A 10,057-nucleotide genomic window follows, 5' to 3' on the forward strand; every position below is an offset into this window, starting at 1 on the left:
TATCACTTGGCACAGTCGACGGTCGTTCTGTGAGCTGATCTGCAGGCGTGCCCGGAAGGGTAGTTGTATGGGACTCGCCAGGCGTTGCGGGAGTGTGTGTCGAAGGCGACCCCGAGGAGGCATTCGACCCGGAGCCAGGGGAAGTAGTGGGCTGACCTGTAGGAGGCAAACGGGATGAGGTGTCTGGCTGGGAGTCGGGGGGCGTCGTAGGGTGATCCCCTGGAGGCCTGCCCGAGGCAGTTGCACCTGGAGTTGTCTGAGAACTTCCCACGACGTCTCCACCTGCTGAAGAAAGCAACTCCTCGTTTTTAGATGCCAGAGAAAGGACCTCAGAAACACACTTTCGTGCATCGGGAATGCCAGGGTACACTATCCTGCCATCCAGTGTCTCCATAGGAAGCACACTTGCGAAGATGATTCCGTAAAGCGATTGGAATGAAAGTTTCGGAACTACCGAGAGCATGAGCGCTGTAAGCCCTGAGCCGTACACACACAGCCCCAAAATCAGTGACCCAAACTCAGTCTCGGTGATGTATCGCAGCCAACGTTCTCTTCCAACTTGGCCGCTGTCTTCGTGAGGCCGCCGCGTGACTACCAGGTTGGAAATTCCGAGTGGGGATAGGTCGGGACCTGATACCAGCGATCACGATCCTGTTTTTGTGTGAAGACGGCCAAAATGAGCACACTATTATACTCAGGTGGCGGCGGGACCTGTAAAAAGCTCTTCTAGCAGCACGAACATTACAAAAATTTGGCTCAGCTGAGGCAGGTCCAGCCGGGGGTTACCACGTCTACATACAGAAAGACAAATAGTAGATCAATCGCCCGGCACACGGAGAACCGTCAAACACCGCGACAGAACGAAGGGGCCGATGACTGCGCTGCCTGCTCAGTCCCTGATGTGTATCTTCATACCTATGCATACAATATGATTCAATGTTATGCCCCGAAGGATAACAGATTATCCGGAATTTTTACTTGGGCGCTCGCGTGTAGTGGCGCACCTTTCCGAGGATGTCAGGGTGCAACTCGACTGCCACACGAGAAGGCCTAGTCGGGCGCGCGCACGGCGCTGTGCCAAGCACGAGTACAAGCGTAGATTACATGCACTTGAGTCACAACACGACGCACGGTTCCCATGCGCCCGTCTGTTACCTGTTATGTGTGGAGCGGCCATAGAAGTCCCAGACTTCTCTCCGTAGTCTGGTGCCTCGTCGCCAGTCCGCGGGATTGTTGACTGAATCCAGCTGCCGGGGGCACCAACTTGCACTGTCTTTGCACCGTAATTGCTGGTCTGGGCCAGTTCCAGAGTCTGCTGTCCCTTACGAGTGACGGTCCATTTCAGATTCGCGACTGTCAGACAACTTGGGAGTTCCAGCGAGAACGCTGGAGGATACATAACGTTCGCAGGTTCGTCCAAATTTACTCCCTGGTTTCCTAGGTACCAGCAAGCAAACAGCAAAGAATTCCCGTCCTGCCTTTTGCTCTGGTCCCAGCAGTGCAGTGGGACGGAATATCGGTGCGACCGGCAGATTCGCGGCGCCATACGGGTAAACCTGTCTAGTCTTAACAACGCTTGCTAGTGCTTTCCTCCGGACTACCAGAGGAGGGGTGCTACTGTGTAGACCGCTGAGGCAATCGTGTCATATCAGCGCCTTCGAGGCACGTGCACACACGATGCAGTAAACACGACTCCAGCTGCTCACTGAGCCCACGTGGAATGATTTTGCTGGACCTATGCCCTCAGCCGCTGAACTTGACTGTTTCCAGGCCGCGCCTGGGGGGCCTGAACACTACACTAATGTTCCTGAAAGAAGAACAACAAACCCGATGCTTGTAGGGGTGGAGCTAACTTCCTGCTCTTCATGCATGAAGCATGTGAATGGGGCACCCGCCCCCAACGGTCTCGTTTACGCTTGAACAGCTACAGTCTCTGCCGTCGGCACAAGCGCCTGCCTTGACCAGTTGCAGGACGCTCTCGGTCAGCGATTTACAGCATGACTCCGGGCCGTCATGTCCTTGACAGCCACCAGTTGTGTGTAGTGCCCACAACCGCGACAGATCGGTTGACGGCACTGCCACAGGATGCCGGAATACGGATCGAGGCTCTTCGGGCTGATCCCTCACCTGCCGCAATGATATGAAATACCCCAGCTTTTTCGGCGTTTAGAAAGGCCTGATAGAGGCTTTCACTCCTGCTGCCTCCCGCCCAGCTGTGATTAAGCACCGTCGCTCCGCGTTGCAAACAATAGTTTATGCAGCGGATAGCACCTGAATAGCGTCCCTAGGCGCACAGACAAAATCAGGACGCGACAGCAGAAGACTGACCACTGCAATTGCAATGAGACGGGCCTGAAATTAGAACCGTGGATCAGTGAACGGTTGTATGCTGGGGAACACTACAGCACGGAGAGCTGGAGCTGCAGCGAATGAAGTGACTGCACTGCCTAGCTGGTAGCGTCTATCGCTGCGCACGCCCGCCGCGCAGATATCGACATCGGTGAAGCCATCTGTCGACTGAAAGACATTTGACGCCGTGCCGCCTCGGTTCTTGTGTCCGACACTGGTCCAGTCCGCGCGAGAAACGATTCTGCTGTTTCCCACATAGGCGCGTGACCAGTCTCAGGGCATTTCCCAGCACGAAACGTGCATTTTTTGCGCGCCCGCTATGACAAAGAGTCCCGCAGCTTAGGCTGCTCTCTGCAGACCGACCGCTCGTGCAAACGTACGTTGTCACCGCCGCGACCCGCCACTCGTCGGAGGCTCTCAAGTCCTCAACACTTTTCGAAGCGAGCCGAGGGCAACAACTGCCTTCGCCCCCGGACCTGGGGTGGGACCACACCTCCGGGGAAGTGCAGTGCTCACGGCTTCTGTTCTTGTTGGGATTCCGACTACTGCCCGGCTATTTCTGAAACGTGACTGCTGCAAGTGCGTCCGGCTGCGAACATGTAAAGCCGGACCACAGTTCTGCCTTTTGACACGCTACCTAAAAGACCCCCGGGCTTGGGATTTATTCCAGAAACTCGGTAGGAAAGTGGCTCGTCGCTCACCTTGTTGTTGGCATCCAAAAACTTGCACGGGACCAAATGCGGCTTCCAGATGACTCCAACAATTCCTTCGTTGTTGTTAGCCGCAGCCCCTATTGTCCCAGCGACGTGCGTACCGTGTGAGTGATCATCCATCGGATCACCGTCTCCTGCACTGAAGTCTGCCCCATAAATGTCGTCAATCACTCCGTTTCCGTCGTCGTCCACCCCGGGTTGGCCGTGCAGTTCCTGCTCGTTCACAAGGATATTGTCCTTGATGTCTGGGTGCAAGTAGTCAACTCCAGTGTCGATGATACACACTACCGGGCGCACAGTCTGAAAAGCCACAACCAGCACACGACAGTCTACGTGACGAGCGAGTACTACGGCAATGCAGACGATAAAAGATTTACAAAGAAGCTAAAACAGAGCAGTCGAGAGCAATGATCACAGGACCGACGTGCAGCACGGAGATCCGAGCTACTGCTGCTTTAGCTTCTACACGAGGTCAAAGCGGTGTCAGTCGCGCCCTCGAAAAGTGTTCAGTACTGCCACCTGCTTCAACGCGCTCTACGTGACGAGTACAGAGGCCGGTGGGTGCAGACCGCAGAGACGAAGGAGCAAAGCAGGCACGCCAAGTCTCCGGCAATTCACCGGGAAGTCCCTTCTTCCCAAAAGGCTCCGGCAATGAGGCTCCGCCCACGCACTGTTTCCTGACAAGTCGTTTGCATGGTCTTTCCAGAAATATCACAGTTCAACAAATCACCCCTAGGGAACATGAAGTGACACCGCGTAGTTCAGGGCTAAACAAAGAATGGGAAAAAAAGACTGTTTCTCAATGGCGAAGGTGTTGCGGCACTTGTCGGCTGGGGGGGTGGACTAATTTGACTGTGACCTAAAGAGTGTATGACTGACCATGCGTACCGGTCTATTTGCCCAAGGTGACTATATGGTCCCCTCCAGGATATCCCTCTCATGGCCTGGTCGTAGTTCAAGCGCTGCCAAGTCTGTAGTGTGTTCGATCCTGGTTGACCCTTACCTTTGCACCTTGTAACAGGCTCCACGCCCCTTCGAGCTGCAGGGCCTTCACACCCCACAGTTCCGAGTAAAGTGGGTCCGTCAAGGTGGGCAGTTCTTGTCCCATTGCGACTGAATCCGGTTCCAGAAAGGCGCCTTTTCAAGAGAAAAACAAAACAGCATTTGATACGAATGAGAAGCTTTTAGATAGGCTTCCGCGTACACGCAGGTTTTCCGAAATAACCGCATAGCTAACTGCCTGGTCTATACGTATCCAAAGAGCGGACGGCTCCACGTTTCAAGCAGCCTGCGAAGAGACGCTAGGGCGCACACGCAAGGCCACACAGGGAACTCGCTCTGCCGGTGAAACCGCGCAATACTTCTTAAGAGACTGTCTGGGGGCCTGGGAGAACGAGGTCATGTGGCCCCTTCTATCCTCTGGCCGTGAGACGCTCAGCTGTAAAGGCAAAACTGTAACACGAGGACGCGAAACAAAGCTGCCCGGCGCGCAGGCGTTAACGAGTGCAGACTCAACCATCGGCTATAAACATCGGAGTAGGGTACGCACTTCAAAAGAACAGAAAATCAACAAGACCCACCGGAGTCTTTCAGACGCTCGAGAAAGTTGGTCAACTGCTCAGCTGTAACACTCATTGGCAGTTCCACAATGCTCACTCCGGCCTCCGGAAGTTTCTCTACATCTCCGTCCAACTCCGAGGCCATTCGGTGTAGCATCGACACACTCTCCGAGCCCTGATTGAGATAAACCTCAACAGACAGTGACGCGCCGAACTGGGCTTAGCTCAGTGTAAGTCTCTCACCTGGTCGCCTGCAGGAGCAGACAATGTCATTACAGTATAACACGAAAACAAACCGAGACACCTACTTGCCACCTTGTCTACCATGCTCCGTCGTGTCCCCGGAAAAACCCGACTAAACGGAGACGAGACGCCGCAACAGGTCTGACTCCATCGTATGCATCTACTGCGGGGTCAGTATCCAAGAGCCGACGACCCGGAGTCCTGAGGCTGACAAACTCGAGCCCATGAGTGCATCAGAGTAGCAGCGATCCGAGGTCGAATCACTGCGGTTGCTCCCCGCTAGTAGGTCTCACAATCTAACTTCCTCGGATCCAAAGAAAGTCTCCGCACGGAAGGAGAAACTTGTGAGGACGCCGATCACTGTGCCCTGCGGTGTGGGGGCTCTCTTCAATGTCGCTGCACCATTCTAAATCATGCAGGCACGAAATCTCGGTTCCTGTAACTATCTCGAAAAGCCACATAACCCTGTACGTGTGAACTGTCAGAATTCTTGAAGACTCGTCGGACACACCTCGAGGAAGGAAATCGGGGACTCGGGGTCGTCTATCAACAACAGTCGGAGGGGCTTCTGTTCATGCGGCAGCTGTGGCGTGAGCGTCCCTGGATCTTCCATTTCAGCGCCAATCGCTGCGGCATCCTCCGCACGTTCCGCCTCCTCTTCAGCTCCTTTGGCCATCACCTCTCCTTCAGCTAGCGCTTCTTCCGGCGAAGGCATGCCAGCCGCTGGTTCACCCTGCACCGTGGTGAGCGTAGACGATGCGTCTCCTTCCTTCCGTTCCTCGTACAGAGTTTGCATCAGCTCGTCGTCTTTCGTCAGCGGGCGGATCGCATCCACATCAGCAGGCACATCGTCTGCACATCAGAAGAAATAAGCGACGGTATGGCCCCGAAAGGCAATGAAGGCCAGCTGCGTTCAGGCGCTGTCACCAAGTAGCTGCCGCCTAACAAGAGAACCACATGTACGAGATGGTCCTCTAAAACACGTTCATAACCATGTTTTCGCTTTCATGAAAGCAAGCCTTCTTTCACTCTGAGAGTTTCTCAAGAACTGCCAGTTCCTGTACCAGCGAACCACATTTGCTGCGTTGGGGTCCAACTGGATTCTGGAGGTGCACTCTGTAGCGCTGTTTACGACTGCAGACGAGATTCGCGAAAGACACCATTCTTGATCGTAGCCGTGTTGGCGTTCTGCTAACCCGCCTGCTTCACCTCGCCTACGTTCACGCACGTTTACCCGTACGGTCCTTATGAAGTGCCTCACACAGACTCCTGCGACACTCCGCTTGCAATACGCGAACGGGAGAGGGTGCAGACTGTTGGCTCAAAGGCGAAACATCAGCGACATGTGTCCGGAGAACCAGCCGCTTTACAGCGTGCAGGGTGAACACGTCTGCTATAGCGCGAGTGGGTTTCCCGATTCAGCATTCCAAGCCTCCCGGAGTACTGACGCTACTTTTGCTTGTGTGAGTTTCAACGAGAACGAGGAGGCCGGCCGGCAGCGCGTCCGCGTCCAGTTCAGCCGATTCGTGGAGTTGGATTGCGACAAGGAAAACTTCTGCGATATAGTCTGCACACGGGCGGCTACTAGACTAGCAGTAGACCAGCTCCAGGCGCAGGTGCTCAAGAAAACTTTTCTCCACCAGCAGTAGTCACCAAGCCTGCATTTTGTGGTGGCGTACCTACGAAGAAGGCCCTGAGGGTTTTCTGCTTACTAGGGCTGAGAAAGGCCTCCCATGCCGTCCACTTGGTCACACTTACTAGCAAGCTTGTTGTGTCCCAGTCCCTTCAGTTTCATTTCCTTCAGAAGTTCCACAGACTGTCCGATGACGTGTGCAGCAGCCTGGACGCTATTGATAATCTCCGCTGTCGTCAGACGGTGGACGTCATGTTCTTTCTTTTGCTGTCCTCCAAGGTTCCCGTCTCTGGCAACAATCCGCGTCTTCGATTCATTTTGTATGAGAGTTTGTTCTTCAGCCGGCGTTGCACTCTTCGGCTCTGTCACCCCTGCACTGCCTGGGTCATCCTGAGTGCCGCTCCGGTGCAGCAGAAAGGTGGCTGTAGTTGGGGTACTGTGAAAAGAAGCCAGCCGCAACAATCGTGGAAGTCTCTCTGCGACTGGACGGCCCTTAGGCCAGGCATCCCTGTCTCCTCGCCGGACATTCGCTTCGAAAGTTGAGGAAAAAGTGTGTCCTACACCACCATCCGCTGGGTCTGCGTTCGGGGCGCCACTCGTAAGAGGGTCCTCGCCGCGAATGATGCCCCCAAATGAAGCATCCAGATCCCCGTGAGCAGTGCTGTGTACATGATAGACGCCTGGTCGAGTTTGTTCACCTTCCGAGTGCGAGCGCTCGTCTACATTCCTCTGGAAGCGTGGACGGAGTCCCTCGCTGACCGGCTGAATCCTGTTTTCCGTCCACGTTCGTTTAAGGGGCAGGGCAGTGACGGTGTAAATGCCGTCCGGACGGCATGGAAAAAAACCCGCAAGTAGAGAAAAGCAGAGGAGCACGCAGGAAACAATATATAGTGTGGAACAAAGCACGACTGCAAATACGGAACGTGGCCGAAGTGACTTACGACAGAAGGACACGGGTAACACAGAAGAAAAACGAGGAGAATATCTCGTAAACTGAGGCTTCACCTCCTGGTCACCTGTTCGGACGACCCAGATTCGGTACGTGAGACCAGTCCGGCCTGGTCTCACAGCGTCCCGGCCAGGAGCGCCGATAGCGAAAGAGTTAAACGACCAGAGGAGGGAAGACCTCCAGGCAACAGCAACGTCACTCTGGAGCGTGGGGCTGAGTCGATGTTTGGGGCAGACAGCGCGATCATCTTGTCGCCACCGGGCAATCATCTTGCTTCACATCAACTGACCAGGTGGCTGCCCGCGGCAGCTGCGCGCCTTAGGGCGGAAGAGCTCTTGTTCCCAAGAGTGGACACGCAGTTCTCGTGTTCCCCGTGCTTGTATGAACTCCTTAAATGAGCCCGCCGGTCCGGTGCAGCTCCTGTGGGTAAATGCTGTGGCGGAGAGTTCTGAAATCCCCTCTGTTTTTCCCTGACCTTCTTTGTTTCCCCAACCTGAACCTACAGCTGACGCGCTCGCACTGGATGAAGAACGTCGATGGCCGTGCAAGTCCCAGCGCTAGTCCGGAGCAGCCAGCTCTCCGGCTGACGTTGCGGCAGGTCAGATATGAGAGTGTGCGGGGAGAGGATACTTGGAGACTACAACGAAACGGACTAGGTAACACAACCGGGGTTCTGGGGCTTCCTTGACCTACACGGTCGCAATACAGGAAGAGGGAGCTTTGTCGAAAGCGGCCGTGCAGAGGTAACAAGTCGGTAACACGTCTGCGAACTTGTAGACTTTTGAGATTCCGCCATGCCGCGCCAGCTTGCACAGGAAAGAGGAACCCTCTTCCGTGCTGTCCCGCAAGGAACGAACTTCCCCGCATGCCAAGGGCGCGCAACAGGAGTTGCTGGAATCAAGTTCGTACCAGTCGATCGAAAGGTGACCTGCTCTACTGCAGCACACCGCCATGCCGCACCACCGTTTGCCTGAGAAGACCTTCAAGTGAACTTGACCACACCGTCTAGAATAGAACCAGAGGCCGAAACCGTAGCAGAGACAGACGGCTCACAATGTTGTTCCCGAGTTCTGCAAACCTGGCCGAAGCGGACACGGAGCAGCCTCCTGAAGTTTCATTGTGGAAGCAGAGGAAGCACCGGAGGCACTAAATTCTATGGCACATGGTTTAAAAATCGCGACAGCCTTCCCCCAGTGATCAGAACCTGAACATCAATCCGACTAACGATGAAGCCAGGCGTGGTGGGACGCATATTCCGCGGCGACTTCCTCAGCTGCCACAGGAGCAAAAAGAAGGCGCTTGCAAGGCAGCGACCGCAGCGGATGTAAACCTGGGATCCGGGAGATACGCTGCTTTGTAAGAAAAAAAAACAGCTATAAGAACGCGTCGGGAAGCTCTCCCGGTCTCTTACATTGAAAAAAAAAGCTCGATGACCGTATCGGGCTATGGAACTCGGTAGTTGGGGCCTCCGATGCAGGTTGATGCAGGGTCGACGAGACTAGCCAGAAAGGCCCAGCGGGCCTCGCTCTCTACCACCCGGTCCGGACGATCGAGGCGGGCGAGTGTACGAAGTGAGTCAAGAGCAGGCTGACTGGAGGCCTTTCGATACGATGAAGCTCAATTGTCAACACCACTCGCGTCCCCCTTCTGGAGCTCCTTCGTCCTAGCGGTCATCACGGTTAGTAGCAGTGACGTCTAGCTTCAACATCCGGTAGACCACCGCCGCACAGGTCGATAGCTCGTGAGCGCGCCTATCTCACTAGGGAAGATAAAGCCCCACTAGAGGATGCTTAGAGAGTGAGTCATTTTTTTACCAGATATTTAACCAAGGTGTACCGATGGTGACTTTTTTCTGGGCGACTCGGACACCCTAGTACGTCGGCACCGTAGCTCGCAAAGGCCGTGAGAAGTGTTTGCTTCGTGTAGCCCCGCCAGTAAGGCTTTGATCCGTTTTTTTCTCCCGCAACCACGCCGCCGTGACTCCAAAAAGCCGGAAGGTTCTGTAAAGACATTCCTTCAGTTCGGACAAGTATGGCATACTGCCCGTGGTGTCGGGAGTCCTAGGGGCAGGATGCGCTCGGTCCCTTCGATCTCGATTCGTCTATACGGCGAGAGGACTACCTCACGTGACTGGCTGTCCTCCGTGATCTCGGCAGGCGCCGGTTGCGGATCCAGTCTGGACGGGCCCTGCAGCAAAGTCCCAGACGGCCTGGGGCAAAAGGCTGTCGTTGGCGGAAAAGAAAGGCCGAGAACGAAGGTGTGAACGCACCCGCCGGGTTTAGGGTTTAGCACCGCCGGGCAGGCGCACGGGTCTTGAGAGGAGAAAGCACCCAGTTCTACCGCGACAAGGCGCCGTCTCCCACTTTGTGAGCAGGATCAGACTGAAAAAGCATGCCTGTTATAGACAGCAACGGTATATCGAGCGCTGCAGCCTTACATCGGTTTGGCGTGTACTTGTTGCAACTGATGGCATTCAGTGCCGTCACCACAGAGCACCAAGGTAAACTTCCGGTCTCTACGGAACACCCAAACCACGGACAAAAGATATCCTACAGAAGAGGCCCACCTCTGCTCGGACGTCCGTCATCAGTAGCTTCTTTAGTTGATCTGC

The 10,057-nt window shown here is 55.0% G+C and overlaps 1 protein-coding gene across 1 annotated transcript in view; it reads right to left on the reverse strand.

The window, feature by feature from the left end:
• CSUI_001605 (subtilisin sub1) overlaps positions 1-9,296 on the reverse strand; it is an 11,333-nt gene extending 2,037 nt beyond the window's left edge. Inside the window, exons 1-8 of the mRNA XM_068061810.1 lie at positions 6,623-9,296; positions 5,376-5,716; positions 4,643-4,796; positions 4,066-4,199; positions 3,051-3,362; positions 2,128-2,284; positions 1,156-1,437; positions 7-477 (exon numbers count right to left, since the gene is read on the reverse strand). Coding sequence (XP_067926207.1) covers positions 7-477; positions 1,156-1,437; positions 2,128-2,284; positions 3,051-3,362; positions 4,066-4,199; positions 4,643-4,796; positions 5,376-5,716; positions 6,623-7,715 — 2,944 coding nt within the window. The 5' untranslated portion in view covers positions 7,716-9,296. The remainder of the gene's footprint in view (positions 1-6; positions 478-1,155; positions 1,438-2,127; positions 2,285-3,050; positions 3,363-4,065; positions 4,200-4,642; positions 4,797-5,375; positions 5,717-6,622) is intronic.
• Positions 9,297-10,057: the final 761 nt, after the last annotated feature.

The sequence above is a fragment of the Cystoisospora suis genome (assembly GCF_002600585.1).
Source record: "Cystoisospora suis strain Wien I chromosome Unknown contig_653, whole genome shotgun sequence".
Lineage (NCBI taxonomy): Eukaryota > Apicomplexa > Conoidasida > Eucoccidiorida > Sarcocystidae > Cystoisospora > Cystoisospora suis.